We start from the raw sequence: 17,251 nt of genomic DNA, 5'->3' as shown, positions 1-17,251 counted from the left end.
CCGTTTTTATTCTAGGATTTTTTTTGCAATTTGCATGAAACATTCTACACGCAATATAAGGACCTTTATCTAACATGCCTATGAAGTGCACACAAAAAAATTATAAAATAATAATAATAAATATAGCTGCAAGCAGCGATAAAGTGTCCAAAGCCAAAAACACCTCAAATCATGAACACAGCCTGGGATGTGCGTGAAATCTTGCAAGCACATTCCCAATAGGTCAAGGAACAGATACCAACCTTCTCACATTGGCCTGTTATAGCGCCACCAGCGGGTCAACTTTTGCACAACACATTTTTGGAACAAAATGGACCAATCTTTGACGTCAGTAACGTCAAAGAGAGCACTGCCTGCGATCTTGACATTTTGTGCTTTTATAGCCATTGTTTTCCGGCTTGAAGCGAGCCCACAATTGTTTCGAAGGAACAATATTTTTCTAGTTATTATTATTATTACCAAGACACCCTGCCGATATACAGAATCAATTACATTTAAGACATCTTTTTTGTTCGTTCTTATTCTAAATGCTATATTGGCCGTATTTAACCACTTAAGCCGTTGATGTACGACAAAGGCAAAACAGCTGATCTGCAATCTCACTATGCGTTGCTTTGTGACACGTTGTGTAGTAGATCTGCTATTTTTGCTACAGGTTCTTTTTGTACAATTGTTTTACGTTTTTGAACAAATAATGTTAATGCAAAAGTAGAACAGCAAACAAAATAAGTGTATCAAGTGCAAGTGAAATGCAATTCCCACAAAGGTTGTAATTTTCTTTACTTATTTATTCACCCTTTGCAGATGTTGATGAGTGCGCAAACAAAAACGTCAGCGTATGTTCTCAGATCTGCCTCAACTCCGTGGGGAGCTACAGCTGCGAGTGTGAGAAAGGTTACTTCCTGGAAGAAGACGGTAAATCCTGCACCAAAGGACAGACAGGTGAGCGAGCATATAGTTCATAGTAGTGAGCACACGTTATTGCTTTGTGTGCGTGTGTGCGCCCATACATGTGACTCTTCTATCTATTCTATCTATCAACAACTCAACAAACAACAAATCGAATTTCGTTTTTCATATTCAACTTTGTATAGTTTTATAGTTTGTCATACAACAGTGTTATGCAAAATGACCGAAAATAGCCAATCTACAAATTCACGATCACATTGTGCAGTATTATGTGCTTGTGGATCAGATATTTTCTGTATAGTTTGATTACCTAATCGATTACATGATCCACACTTTCCATCACACTGGCACTAGCACTTACTGTAATGTATTGTCTGGGAATATATTCAATTCCCACACATTTAATCTGAGGTCTGCTGCTAAGCGATGTATCTTAGTTGCACCAAAGACTAAGGTACTCTGCGTAAGTTACCTCAATTTTACTTTTTGACTTCACAAATAAATTACATTGCTGTTATATTATTTGACACTTTCCTTTTCCTATGATTATCCTTTGAAACTGCAATACAAAGCTATTGTGAATCTGTGAAAGACTCTGTGTGTGTGTGTGTGTGTGTGTGTGTGTGTGTGTGTGTGTGTGTGTGTGTGTGTGTGTGTGTGTGTGTGTGTGTGTGTGTGTGTGTGTGTGTGTGTGTGTGTGTGTGTGTGTGTGTGTGTGTGTGTGTGTGTGTGTGTGTGTGTGTGTGTGTGTGTGTGTGAGAGATACACAAAGAGAGACAATTGGAGAGAGAGAAGGAGAGAGAAAGATGGAGGGAGGGAGAGGGATAGAGAAAGATGGAGAGAGAGAGACAGACAGAGAGAGAGAGAGAGAGAGAGAGAGAGAGAGAGAGAGCGCTGTTTCAAGCATGGACACCACACCTGGTAGTCATTACACCTAGCAGCTCCTTGTACATGTCAGAATGTCTCCCTCGCTCAAACACTGCCCCTTGACTCCCAGTCTGTTTGGATTTGCTTGATGCATTTGAGGCTAACATCACAAATGGATGAAGGGATGAGAAAGAGTCCGGCCCCAGATTCGGTTGCAAATGGAGCGGTCATGGCGAGTCATGGGCTTCAGATTTGCAACTTCCTCCCATGAGCTTGTCTTCCATTACTCAGATAGAAAAAGGCCTTTTACCAACAGCAGTTCTTAAGCCTAATTTATGCTCGACTGGGCGACGGTGTCGCGCGCACCGGTGTCGCGCGCACCAGTGTCGCACGGCGGAAATAGGCGACCTACAAGTTCTCGGCGCGCCGCTCTTGCAACTTGCCGAGAGCTTGTAGGTTGCATGATTTTCAACGCGTCGTCGTGCGACCACCTACTGTAGATCAGGCTTTAGCAATGGTGGAAAAAGGACTCACAATTATTACTTAAGTACAAGTGTTTTGCAATGTAGAAATGCTCTGTTACAAGTAAAGGTCCGGAATTCAAATTGTACTTGAATAAAAGTATGAAAGTTTTGGCATCAAAAAGTACTTAAAGTAACAAAAGAAAAGTACAAAGTGTTTGAAAATAGCAGATCTACAAGCTCACAACGCTTAGTGAGCTATTTTCAATAGCCTACCTGTAGGTATAAAATAGGGCTAAAGTTGTTAATGTATCTTTTATAATATTATAATTTGTACCTACTGTAACTAGTAGGCTAACTAAAGTTTTCAAATAATTGTTGTGGAGTAAAAGTAGAATATTTGGATCCAAGATGTAGTAAGGTAGAAGTAAAATTGTACAGTAGCCTACTTAAGTAAATGTACTTAGTTACTTTATACAACTGCACTCAACCCCCCTGCTGTGTGTCCCACTGCTGAGACAACAGGCTGAAGAAAAATCCATTACATTTATATATTTATACACTAAGTCACTTTCTGCTCCAGTCCAGACACCAAATAAAACAAAACAGGGGTTAAGAACGGCATGGCTTTCCTGTGCCGTCTGTAGCTATGGATAAGAAATTACTGCATGTGTTAATATGTGCTAACATATCAAGATCTTAAAATGTCAATTGAAAACATTTCTCCAGTTTTCCTGCAGATGGACAGTTTATTTCCCTTTAGTTTACATTGAGTTACAGTGATATGCTAATCATATATCTTGAACGAATGATGAGCTAAGATGCTTTTGTGGTAACGTTGCTGAGCTGTGACTGGTGTAGCAGCGTAGTGTAACGGATGGGGGGCAGGAGACGGCAGCTTTTCCTTCAATGTTTTCTTAATGTATGTATCTACACTCACCTGCTTGCCCTGCTTTTGGTAATATAATCTAGCCTGGCATTGCTCATACTAATTCCTCACTGCGTATCGGATATTAGTCTGGACTCGCAAGCAGAATTTTCAAAAGGTTAAAAAAATGGCTCTGGACACGATTGGTTAGACCAGACAAATGCTGGGCCCTGATTGGTCCCCCAAATTTTGGGGGAGAGGAAATGGATTCACAATTGAGCAGGCCAGACCCATATTCACCAAGGGCAAGTTTTTTTGCCCAGGCGGATTGGTTCCAGGCTAATATAATGCAATAGCAGAAATGTGCATGCACGAGTGGATGGCTCATAAGGTGCAATAACACATGCATGACTGAAATGTAACTTCCATTTGAAGCAAGTGAAGGGTTGGAGTTTCTACTTGTGGTGCGCCGTTGCGTGGAGTTTTGACGTGTGTGGCGTGGTTACTAAGAAAGAAGTTTCAGAAGTATAGCCTGTGGCAACTATGTTGATCTTTCTTTTCAGATATTTTATATTTTGAATTTTGAAGACATTGATAAAAAGCAAGTCTCTTGCACACCAACAAAGAAAACAGTTGAATCGAGGAAAAGCTCCCTCACACTGTCTTCAAATGTAAAAAATAAAAATTATTTAATGGGAATACACAACATTTCGGTCTGTTAGACAAGATTTTTTAAGCATTTTAATCGTTGCCGAAATCAGATAAGAGCCTGTGAGTTAAGCTCTGCTGTTCCAGGGTTAATTGATCGGTAGGTGTTTCCATTTGTATTAGTCTAGTCTCTGACACATTTAATATAGACCTGTCTCCTGTACATGCAGGCCGAGGATGTTCAGTGACATGGAACAGTGGGGTTCAGGCAACCACAATGTTACCGTGGTTCAGCTGTAAGCCTCTCTTCAGCTACAAAGCCAACTACTAGTGCTAGCAGGACCCTAGGGTTTAGATTTTAATATTTTTTTAAAGGAGTAGTTCACCCCCAAAATGACTTTTTCCTATTGATTACCCACGCCATGGAGACTTAAGTTCAATAATATTTTTTTGTATTTGTCGCATTCCTTAGACAATATTTTGATTACAGTAAATTTACCCCAATTGTTTCCGGATGCATTTGGGTCCCCATCCGGAATCAATGGGGGTTAATTTACTCGAACACAACCCAATTAGGAATGCAACAAATACAAAAAAAGAATTATTGAACTCAAGTCTCCATGGCATGAGTAATCAATAGAAAATTTGTCATTTTGGGGGTGAACTACTCCTTTAAGCTGCCGATCATTCAACTGCTAATAGAGGGTATGCGCGTGACATCATCATCATACCAGGAAGTTATGTGGGAACGCCTACTGAGTGGCAAAAAAACTACTTTCTGGACTTGACAGACCATACACCAAACAGAAAAGTCATATCTGATGCATTAAGCAACGTTACACAACGTTGAACACACTTTGCCACTCAATTTGCCACTCGATGTGCCACTCGATTTGCCATTCACTTTATGCATGCGCATACCCTCTATAGAATGTCATTATATCTTATGTCCTGATGGTGTTCTGTTTTCAATTATTGAACGTGTGAAATTAAAGCTCACTAACAATAAATTGTAAACAAACCGCAGTTGTATTCTGCTCTCGTTGCAAGGTTTGCTATATCATGCAATTCAATGCATACTAATACTAACATTATTATAATTGTATATCATCATCACGGTCTTCTTGTTTGCCATGGTCCTGGTTACTGGAAAAGGTTCAGTAATAATATACCATGTGTAGTATATATGTATTTGTTATTTGTATGATGACCACAACGGAAATAAGTCCTGGACTTTATTGTGTATATGTTATTGCTTTTCAAATAAACAAAACGAATCTAAACTAAACTAGACACCACAGCTTAAATTGAATTATCCACTATGGTGTTGTGCTCTTGTTGCAATGTTTGCTATTTTACATGACACCAGATCTACATCTAACATATAATTTAGCGAATGTCTGAGTGTCTGAGTGTCCCAGCGTTTCTCCTCGGTGGCTGGACCAATTGATCTGAAATCGCATCACCATCAGCATATGAACACACCTGACATAACTGTGAAGGCCGATTGTCACTTTCACAAATCGTATGCTGTATATTCGCATTTTTATGGTGTATCTATATCTATTTAGCCGACAGTACCTTTTGTGACCACACATGTTAAGGGAGGGGCGCTGTTGTTCAGGCCATGCACAATCACACACAAACCCACACACACACACGGGGGGGGGGGGGGGGGGGGGGAGTGTGTGTGTGTGTGCGGGCGGGCGGGCCCTGTTACAGATGTTGTCCAAAAATCATGCAGATCGGTACACAGTATCTCTGTAGCCGTTAAATGGAACGGGTATTTCTTACATTGATGCTCCTACATATTATCATGCAAGCACCAGTTAAAGTTACTTTCCATCCCTCATATACTGTGTGCACAGTGCACATCCCATAACCCACCCACTGCACATCATTTCAGAGCTCATATCTTTGAACGGGTAAGGGCTAGTGTAACTAATTTTGTAATTACATCCCAGACAGTAACACGCACGCACGCACGTACGCACACAAGCACACAGACACACAAGCACACAGACACACACACACACACACACACACACACACACACACACACACACACACACACACACACACACACACACACACACACACACGCACACACGCACACATACACACACACACACGTACATGGGGTGATGTGTGAATAAACATGGGTTGTTCTTCCCCTCCCGGCTAGCTCGCCTCTTTGAGAAGTCTGACAATGTGATGAACACTGGATCCTGCTCAGCCACCTGTGAGGATTTTCACCAGATCAAGATGTCTGTCATGCAGCTCAAACAAAAGGTAGGTATCGATAACAAAACAAACAGACAAAATGCTCACCTGTCCGTCTGAGAAAATGTAACATTTACAGCATGAAACTGTACTTTAATTATGTGTATCCGTTGACAACTGCTTTGCCATACAGTAATTTCTCTTGGCACAGTTGTAACTATTATGTGGTTATATTACATGGTCCCAGAGGGTGAATATTAAACACGCTTGCAAGGTCTGAGACTGTTTAGTTTATTTAATACTGTACCACCAAGAGCGGTCCAAAGAAGTCGTTGCCCAAGGAATCTACACTTGCCAATATTTCACGCACGCACGCGCGCGCGCACACACACACACACACACAGACACACACAACCTCGGGCAGGTATTTACAACTCTTCATATGCACCAGATCAATTTATAGTCTGATAAAAGAAATGGAGAAATAATTTGTACTGTAATAGTTGATTAGTACGGTGCCCTTGGGTCTGTAGGTGTGAATTGCCTCCAGATCTGTGTGAAACGAGCAATGTGGTAACATTTTGTTGCTGTCGGGTGGAAACCTTATATCTCCATATATATGATTTTTTACTAATGCCATACTGGCTACTACTACTACTACTACTACTACTACAACATTTTTGAAAATAGCTATCCACAAGCTCACAACGCGTCGCATTGTTACATGTTATGGGCTTGTAAATTTCAAATTTCTTTTCATTCCGAAAGTGAACGTGAAAGCGATTAAGTCTGTCTGAGAGTTTTACAATGATTTAAACAATGAAAAGTATTAACAAGAGCGTGTCACTAAATAACAACTACATTGGACCCATTGGAACACCACGTTATTCTTTCCATGTCCTCAAACGTAAAGGTTTTGGTACATACAAGGTTTCCACCCGAGAGCGACGACCTCACCCCTGAGTATTCACAGGCTTAACTTTCCAAATGTGTCCTGTCAACGGCAGCTCTCAGCACCCTAGCCTGTAACAAATGATATATCACTTGCAGCTGTGTGGTCTACCAGCTCTTTGAGGCGATATGTACCTTTTGTTTTCTTAATGTCACGACATTAAGAAAACGATCCTGCAATATGTATTTGGATCTGCTCTGTAATAATGCTGATGAGTGTGGTTGATTGGACCAGTATATAAGGTGACAAATGGGAAATGCCAGGTTAAATGGTTAATCGTTAATTCACATCAACCAAGCAGTCATATTCTCATAGCTCAAGGTGTAAATAGCACAACCTGCCATGCTTTATTAAAGCTAGAAATGGTTGCACTGTGAGAATTCCGGACTAGCCGTTTTACATCAACCTGATGTCTGATATGATCTGTACTTATTTTTCAGTTTTCGTTTTTTTCATCTCGAGACGACCGCAGGTCCGACCAAGAGCAGTGGGGCATTATGCTAAATCGCTTATTTGTATCGCTCGACAATTCCTTTTTTGCTTACATCTATCTTTCATAATGGCAGTGATGTCGTGGGACCACTAGATCCCGCCCCCTGTCTCAGTGCAAGTGTGTGTTTTTTAGTTTTTTTACCCCCGCCTCTATGACTTTCTCCTTTCTCCTTTAACCAATGTTGCTGTGTGTTCTCTGTTACAAGCCCTGTTCTTTAATCTTATCTCATGACTTATTTAATATTATGTACATTTGAAGAAAACAGTACAGTAGCTTGAGGATGCATTAGTGTTTATTGCATCAATGTCACGGTACATTAAAGTGCATTCCTTGATTGCAGACCATTTAGGCTACTATTGCTGATGGAACTGCAGAGACAAACTGACAAAGGACTAAAAAAGATTTGTCCCCTCACCTTTAAATTCAGCTCAGGTTATCCATTGTGTGTGTGTGTGTGTGTGTGTGTGTGTGTGTGTGTGTGTGTGTGTGTGTGTGTGTGTGTGTGTGTGTGTGTGTGTGTGTGTGTGTGTGTGTGTGTGTGTGTGTGTGTGTGTGTGTGTGTGTGTGTGTGTGTGTGTGTGTGTGTGTGTGTGTGTGCGTGCGTGCGTGTAATGGTGTACAAAGATAAAATATGGGGTTTTCAATCCCACTTAAAGCCCTTTTCATTAGCATATAGAGAGTTTCCTGATGTTCCATCTGCCTGTGCATGTGGAAGATCAACTGTGGCACACTTCACTTGAAGCTGGTCTTTGATGACATAATGTTTGTGCCTCTGAAGCATTCTTTTCCCGGGTTTCCCTATGGCACATATAGGTCTGTAACTCTGTATGTACGTAGGTACAGTATGTCCGTCCATCCCAACCTATGAGCATGATATCTCAGGAACGCCTTGAGGGAATTTCATGACATTTGGCACATACGCCTGCTTGGACTCAAGGATGAACTGATTAGAAGTACCGTAGGTGGTCTAAATGTCGCTGTGACCTCACAAACACGTTCATGTCATTCCTTCAAAGACCTCCCTACATAAACTACTAAGTCTGGACAGACATGGGTGTAAACTGCAATGGGTTGGCAGAGGCATGCAACCACATGCACAGCTGTAATTCTAGGCTCATCCTGATACTGTAACATTTACAAGGAACCTACTTTGATTGATTGATTACTTTATTAGCAGTTCACATAGGAAAGGCACAGGACAGTACAGTTCAGATACAATGTCTACTAATAGGATTTAAACCCAAGAAAGCACTATGGCTTGTTTACATTGCCTGGGGTCCATTTGTACTCATTTCATTGACTGCGTACATGTTCAGCATTATCTAGAATAGTGACGTCCCGGTGGTGAAGGGGTAAAGTACTTGCCCACCACCATGGAGACTTGGGACTTGATTTGTCCACGGTGCCTCCGGCTTGGCCCTGTTCACAATTAGGTAGCTGGCATGGGAGGGTGCACTGGTGGCTCCTACTGGGTGCTTGGTCAGGGTGCCTGTTCAGAAAGGAGTGGAACTGGGAGGGGAGGGATAGCATTTTCCTTCACTTTTGTTACACCCTCCCGGTGAAACTCCTCACTGTCAGGTGAATAGAAGCGGCTTGTGACTCCATGTGTAAAGTATCAGAAGAGACACATGGTTGTCTACACCCTCACCAGGACCAATCAGTAGGGTTTGACCGTAACTGGGACAGTCTTTCTTTTCCTTTCTCTGCTCATTCATTCATCTATCCATTCCTATTTCAGATCACCATGCTTCCAAACAATCCTGAGGTCCATGAGCAGATGACCAATGAAAAGATGTTCACATCACACTCATTCTTATCAAGAACCCCTGGTCTGACTGGCCCACCAGGTAAAACACAAGTTAATAACTGACCTTCAAACATTTATTTTAGGTGTCCAGCGCAGTTGTAATAGAGAATAGAGTTGAAACAGAATATCTGAACTGCACCCAGAGAGAGGGCTGCCTTGCCATTTGTAGCACATGCACATGAAGAAGAACCTGTACAGATAAATATTTCCGATCATTAACTAAAGTCCTGCCATTTTGCATTAACTTCAGTCATTTTATTGTTTGTTTCAGGAGCGCCGGGCCCAGAGGGGGCCCCGGGACATAGAGGCCTGCCTGGCCCTCCTGGTCCTTCGGGCCCCAGAGGACTGATGGGACCCATCGGACCTTCACCTGACCTGTCTCACATCAAACAGGGCAGACGAGGACCCATGGTCAGTAGAAATACCTTGGCTATAAATAATCACGCTTCAATGGTACCTGCATACAAAAACATAATAATGACATTACACCCCACAGAAACTCCATCCACACAATGTTCATTCCAGACATTGTTATTTGGATAGCATTACTCAGTGTCTACATACAGTATAGTGTTTCATTTCTCATGTTCTTGTAATATAATTTTAAAAACACACACGTGCATATATCTTTGTATGGGCCGTTCTGTCCGTGACATCAGTTATCTCTCAGAAAAATCAGAATCGGCAAGTGTGCCCGTCCAAGCACAAAGGACGACAGCCAGGCAGGTAGTGATCAAAACCCCATGTTTGGGTGTTTTGATATAGGTGAACAGAACAGATATCACAAAACACCAAAGTTGACCAAACAATGACCCAACATGGACAGACTGGGGAACAAGACTAATATACACATGAGAAACAGGTGGGGAAGACGTGAACACCTAGAACAGGAACATTACAGAAATACAAGACCTAGACAAGATAGGCAAAGTCACTGACTGTGACTGTGTGTCCTGACTGTGACCTCCCCTGGCTGTTGACGTCCTCTCCTGGGGACGGCTCTCGTTCTCAATGTCCTTGTCTTCTCTGCTCGTTGCTTCAGCCCCAGGAGAGCCGTTGTGGATTTATCCTCCTGAACACAGTCTGGGTGGGAGCCAGAGAAGACACCCTGCATCCACATCATGCAGGGGAGAAATACAAAAACCTCAAAATGACAAATGTGAAAGATAGACTGAAAATCATACCTCCCCCCTGCCAATATCCAATATGCGTGCACGCACACACGCACACACACGCTGCCAAGATTTGAGTGCAACAATGAAAAGTCCACAAGTGTAGTTGACATATGTTAATGATAATAACAGCAGAGAGGTTTGGATGGATTTGCTGGATGCATGTGTGGTGTTTTCATTGGCTCGCCGGCTTGGTGAGGGTCATGTGTCATCTTGTCTCTGTGAGTTGACCGTACCACTTTCATGTCTAGGACCTGCGTCCAGAACGTGTGGTATAATGACAACGATATATTCACTAGGCATATATTCATGCGTAGTAGTTTGGGGTTGGGAAATCTCTGCTATTTATGCAAGCTGGATGTTGAAAGATCTGCCTTTCAACACCTTCAGCTACTCATGCGATTCACCGCGACAGACTGTGAGCTACAGTTCATAACACTGTTTTTATAGGAGATGAGCAATTTAGGAACTATGTAATGTGGCACAGTTGTGTGTGTGCGCGTGTGTGTGTCTGTCTCTGTCAGCTTGCCCGAGCACATTGGTTCCAAATTGGATTCATTCATCATCATCATTATCAACATTTTGTTTATTTTAAACCTTGGAAAACACATTGAGGGTGAACCCTCATTATCAATGGAGGGGGAGGGGGGGGGGGGGGTCATTCACAAAAGAGCAATGTTTATATGGTACTCTTTGGACCATTATAATAGTATTCACAAGGGTTGGTTGCTGAGCAAAACAGGACAGATATCTTCTTCATACTGAATCGGTTGCCAAGCACAGAGAGGATCTGCCGCCCTCCCAAAGGTTGAATTTGTTTGACTGCATCTCAGGGTTTCCAGGGTGATGTGTATGGACTGTGGAGCACGCTATGAGTCACCACACTGATCTGAAGATCAGTCCAACAACTAATGTGATGTCCCACACACCTCATGATAATGATGATCAAGAAGGATTTGTAGAGACAAAGCCCTTCCCCTCAATCCACTGACGTCAACTGAAAGACGGACTGAACAAATTGGCCAAAGTAGATCCTTAATAATCTCCTTTGGTGGACCACAATGATGAGATCAGTGATGCGTTTATCACTCTGAGAAGGACTTTTGTCTACCTATGGAATCATTTCATAAGACCTCCTTAAAATGATAGACATGATGACGCACAGATTAAGTGCAACATGATAATCTGATTTGTTTGGTTTGGTTTTATTTTAACAGGGGCCCCCAGGAGCGCCTGGAAAAGATGGCACAAAGGTAAGATAAGGTCATTCACATCTAGTCATGCTTAATCTGTCATTTCAATTAACATGAGTTATTCAGTGGTTGTCAACAGTTCTAGGCAGGAGTCCTAGTTGGGATCTAGTGAGTAACAATACTATAAACATGAGACTAACAAGTTATATTTTATCAATCATTTATACAGTACAGTAACTGCAAAAAGGACTAAAATGTCTCCCAGCATTAAAAACAGCAGTTCAATAAAAATTAAAGTATATCCATTGTCTATACCTGTGGTATCGGGTCCTTAGTACCCTATACCCCTGGTGATTTTATGCAGCGTTCTTCACCTACAGTACTGTATAATGACATGCTCGAAATAGGTACAGCAGATTGGAATAGTTAACAATCTTTACACACCGGGGGCTTAACGAATAAACAATGAACAATGTTTAGCATTAAAAAGATTAATAATAGTCGATGCCTTGTTCATACAGTTCATACTGGTTGTGTACTCAAGACACAATGACACAATCAATTTAAAAAATATATATATTTCCAGGTGAATTAATCGCACAAAACATTGTACGTGTAAAGCCACTTTACACTATCCATCCTAAAAAGAACAACAACACATTATTTTAATAGTACGTTTTTCTGCACATACGGTATGCAGCTTGGACAGTAGGACATCAAAATGTACAAATGCAGAACATGAATAATGCACCTCTAAGAAAGACATGTTTACTGAAATGAGGTATCAACGAAAGAACTAAACTGTTAGCATGTAAAACAAAAAGTATTTTAAGGAAAACAGAAGCAATTTTAAACTGAAACTGCATATAAAAGAAAGAAAAGTATCCCCTGTACTGTATGATGTCTGAGAGGTTAATGTTTTGTTGTTTTAGTTTAATAATTACTATTCTGATTGTTGTCTAATAGATAGCTTGTGTTTGTTTATTTTATTTTAAAAGAAACGTATACCTTCATGTTCTATACCTCCAGAGTAATGTGTGCTTGCTTAGTTGATTGATAATTTAGGGAACGGTAGGGTTATTCTGTTTTTTTAACCTCGTACCTTGCTATTTTCTCACCACAGCTTGGGCGCTTTTGTGGATAGATTTAAGGGCGATAGCAATCTATCTCTCTAAGTAACAAACTCAAACCATCTGCCAAAACATTCACAGCCCCAGTGTGACCCTGGACATCAGTAACAACCACAGAAGTTAATTCAGTGTGTGTAAGCTACCTTAGATCAACAGGCGGCCATGATGCTTTGCAGTCTGGCAATCAGATTCTGAGCATGTATCCTTTCTTGAACAATAATTTGTATTAAATGTTTAAACATTTGAGAACAATGTAAAGGTAATATTTCCTAAAACAAATTATATATTTATATATTATGAGCTTGTAGAGCAGCTCGGATACGGATGCGTAAATAGGGACGCCATAATGGGTAAATCTCGCTTTTGCGAACGCCCATCATTTCGACCGGAGGGTTAGCGACTTACTCCACGGAGGTTAAGGTTAGGGTGAGGGTTAGAGTCGGTGTCGAAAAGATGACATGTAGTAACAGCGACACGCTCCCCGCCAAAATAGGGATGCCAGAATACTGTAGGTATGCCTGAAGGGACGGCTATTTTGTCAAAATAGGGATGCCAAGTTGAAAGTGGTTAAATATTAATCTCTTAAGTCAGTTTTCTCTTCCTTCTCCTAGACCCCCAAGAAGATGCCCTGATCAGAACAATGTATTCTTTCCGTGCTTCTTCCCACTGTAAGTTACTGTAACTCATCTAAATCAAATATTTGTTTTGTTTCCCCAGGGGGAGAGGGGTTCTACTGGGCCCTCCGGACCACCAGTAAGACTGCCTATCTATACAATACACATGAAATACCGTTATTATATAAAACACAACAGAAATACATTAAAAAAATCACGTCCATCTGTATGTTAATAGTGTTATCATACACACATTAATGAGACCGACATCTGGTAACACTAATATGCTTTATTAATGACATGCTTGTTAATAATTTACCATAATAACAGAGATCATAATCATAATTTAAACATAAACAGTACAAAGCTGCTCATGGTATTAAGGACTTGACATTCTTTAGCTTCCGTACAACAGGGTTCCCACACAATTTTACCAATTAATTTCCAAAACCTTTCCAAAACTTTTCCAGAATATTTAACCCAATTTCCAGGACTATATAACAATAATTCAGCTCAATAACAAGTCGCTTACTCCTATGCGCAATGCCCAAAGACAGGTAGTGTATGCCAGTGGTTCTCAACCTTTTCAGGCTGTGACCCCTGAAATAATCATATTTTAACTTGGGACCCGGCACCCTGACGAGCACTAAGAGTTGAGGAATTTTGTATAACACGTTTCTATTGTGAAAATAGCAGATCTGGCGTTGTGAGCATGTAGATCGGCTATTTTCACAATTTCTGCCTCTAATATTTGACAATCTGGACAATGTTATTTTTTCAACGCTATTTTTTCCAGGACCTTCCAGGACCCTTGATCAATTCCAAAACTTTTCCAGTACTGGAAAAATATTTTTCTAATTTCAAAATATTTCCAGGAATTTCATGACCGTGGGAACCCTGGTACAAGCAATGAAGGGAAGGGCAAGTAACTTTAAATTAGTAAGTTGTTATAGTTTGGCATATGTTGGCAAAAAACTAAAGTGGTGTAAAAGGTCAATGTGTCAATCACAGGGCCCTGAGCGCAGATGCTGATTGGCTCTTCCACCTTTTGGTTTCATCAGCCAGACTGGTCTGCAGAAGACACATGTCATGATGATGGTTTAACAGGCTAGTTTCAGACAATCTATCATGCTATTTTGTCCACACAATCTAACTATTGGAACTATCTGTAGGATACCAAGCTGCCTTCACATTTTTTATACAATACTGAAAAAGGTTACTGTGTGGATAAAGAGTTAAAATAAGATAAAGGGTTTGATATAACAAAGTCTTCTTGTTCTCTACTTCTGTGTCACCAAATTCTGATCTAATTTCATTTAGTAAAAACTATGGTTTGATCATGAAAGTCAAGTAAACCCAAAACAATCACAGAAACATTTATTTGGTAGTTATTTGTTTTTATACAAATACGGTATGAACCTTCTGAGAGATTTTGATCGTGCAGATCACATATTTAATTTCTCTTGAATATCTTTTCTTGACCATTGCTGCTCTGCAATTACTTCATAGGGGGTTATGAGTCATATTTTGGGGGATGTGGCCCATTAGATACATTGATCACACAATGTAAATATTTCTCAGCATCAATCCTGAACAGCCCATTGATCAATTACATTTGTCTCATGAATTATCCTCAGTTTTTCCACCCATGTCAAGTGAGAGGAGCGCTGGTTGCCATCTTGACACCATGCTTTTCACATTAGTTGTATGCTGGGCGGTTTGAATTTCTACCATGAAGTCCACACATCTGTAAGGAAGGCAGGCAACAGGAAAGAGGTTCTTACTTTGTGTGATGAATTGCAAAGGCTATTCGATTCAAAGACAGGAAAGGATGAGACAGAATGAACAGTCAAAGTTTCATCCCATACTATAGATAAGACTGAGAAGGAACTAGAATGAAGTAACTAGAGAAGGAACTAGAATGAATGCTGGTTCCTCATTGGCTAAATGTTACTCTATAAACACGGACAGAGAACAATAACGTGATGCCCTTCATGCAACCAGACTAATAATGCCTATATCGGCTTTGATCGGTATCGGCTTTGCCTCTATCGGCTTGGCCGATCTACAAGCTAGATCAGCTATTTTCACAATACAGAAACAGAAACCAGGATTACAGCTTAGACAATTGGCACTGGGTGGAAAAATGGGTTACAAAATTGTGTGATAAAAATTATTTTAAAAAAGTAGGGCCGTAGGGCTCTCTTGGTAGTTCCCAAGACTCGTCTTGTCACCGTGGTTGATCTGGCTTTTGGCGCCCGGGCACCTAGGCTCTGGAATGCCCTGCCTGAGGACGCCTGACTTCCCAAGGAAGTCAGTGTCATCTTTTAAATCAATTCTGAAAACATGTATGTATCCCAAGGCCTTTCCTTAGAAAAAAAAAGAAAAAAGATGGACAAACTCTCCTCATAAATATTACATGTGTATTTGAAGAGTGACACATTTATGTGAATTTTCCATTAATCTTCTGTTGTGCCTGACCCTCAGGGACCACCGGGCTCCTTTGACTTCCTGCTCCTGCTAATGGCAGACATACGCAACGATATTGCTGATCTGCAGAGCAAGGTGTACGGCCGACCGATGCATTCCTCAGGGGACGACAACATCCCCATGGTCCCCGACAGCTGGAGGGAAAACCAGGACAGCCTAGATATGGGCTCTGGGGAAGAGTTCAAAGAGCAAAGACCCTGGACTGGTGGAGGATTAAAGAGGAGCCGCAAGAGGAAACCATTTCGAGACTGATCAGACTGGTTCGGACAATTTGAAGACAATGGATTCCATTGCGTGGTTATGGCTGGTGTAAATATTAAATGTGTTTTATTTAACTAATTCTGAAACATGATGTATGCCTTTTGATCAGAGATATCTATTTTTGTATTATGCCAGATTCTGTATTTCCATTGTATTTTATTTTATTCTTTTGTACAAAAAATGATCATTGAATGTCTTAGCTGAGCTCTATGTTATTTTCCACCAGATCCTTCGGGCCCTGCTGTCCAAAAAGTCTTGTAAATATTCATGTATTTGTCATTAAATGTGTGAACTATAGAGAGAGAGTGGCTGTGATTATGAAGTATTCAGTAGGTAGTAGGTATCAAGGAAAAGCACTGTTTCCAAATGAATATGAAATCCCTGTCTACTACTGTCTCATGCCTGCCAAATTACAGTATGTTTACTGTATGTCATGTGGGTTTCATAACCTTATGTTGCACACACAGTGACAATAAATAAACACCTTCCAAGATTCATTGATCACCTCATCAACAAACATGGGTGATCTGTGATTATAAATGTGGGTCAGTTGTGAACTGTTAAAACCCACTCAAGTAACTCACTATATCCACTAGATGGCAACCATCACCATTCAGGCATTTACACTAAGGGCAGTGATGTTACTAGGTTTTCAATGTAATGGGTCCCGGGACCCACAGGTGGTCATTCAAATGGGTCCCAGAAAAGTTTTATGAGTCCTCAATACAATGTTTTCGAGCGCTGTGAGCTTGTAGATCGGCTATTTTCAAAATGTTTGCCTATTTCTTATATTTATTTTACAATGTGGCTAATGTTTGAACTTGGAACTACTAAAACTACTAAAACATGTGCCCCTAATGAATTCTGGCACGCAAAATGGCATGGGACGTCGGTGGAATCAAAACATTTACGTTTCTATCGCCTGTTTAAGACTTTCTACGTGGATTTTATTTGTGTTAGGGTAAAGTAGGATGCTTTCACCCATGAACAATGGTAGTGTCTGTGGAATTTTAAAATGTTTTTCTTTTACCGCGACCCGGTAAATTATTTTAACATGGACTCCAATGGAGGCGCATCCCCGGGACCCCAGGACCATGACATGAATGAGTCCCTGGGCGACTTGAATGAGTTTTTGATGCGGGATGCGCACGTAATGACATCAC

The 17,251-nt window shown here is 40.9% G+C and overlaps 1 protein-coding gene across 1 annotated transcript in view; it reads left to right on the top strand.

Annotated features, from left to right (window-relative positions):
• Positions 1-16,379, top strand: part of ccbe1 (collagen and calcium binding EGF domains 1) — a 54,043-nt gene extending 37,664 nt beyond the window's left edge. The window contains exons 5-11 of the mRNA XM_080743331.1: positions 805-942; positions 5,939-6,045; positions 9,160-9,268; positions 9,500-9,639; positions 11,618-11,653; positions 13,441-13,476; positions 15,825-16,379. Coding sequence (XP_080599457.1) covers positions 805-942; positions 5,939-6,045; positions 9,160-9,268; positions 9,500-9,639; positions 11,618-11,653; positions 13,441-13,476; positions 15,825-16,079 — 821 coding nt within the window. The 3' untranslated portion in view covers positions 16,080-16,379. The remainder of the gene's footprint in view (positions 1-804; positions 943-5,938; positions 6,046-9,159; positions 9,269-9,499; positions 9,640-11,617; positions 11,654-13,440; positions 13,477-15,824) is intronic.
• Positions 16,380-17,251: the final 872 nt, after the last annotated feature.

Source organism: Nannobrachium achirus, assembly GCF_963921795.1.
Source record: "Nannobrachium achirus genome assembly, chromosome: 15".
Taxonomy (NCBI): domain Eukaryota; kingdom Metazoa; phylum Chordata; class Actinopteri; order Myctophiformes; family Myctophidae; genus Nannobrachium; species Nannobrachium achirus.
This window is presented reverse-complemented; position numbering and strand designations above follow the sequence as displayed.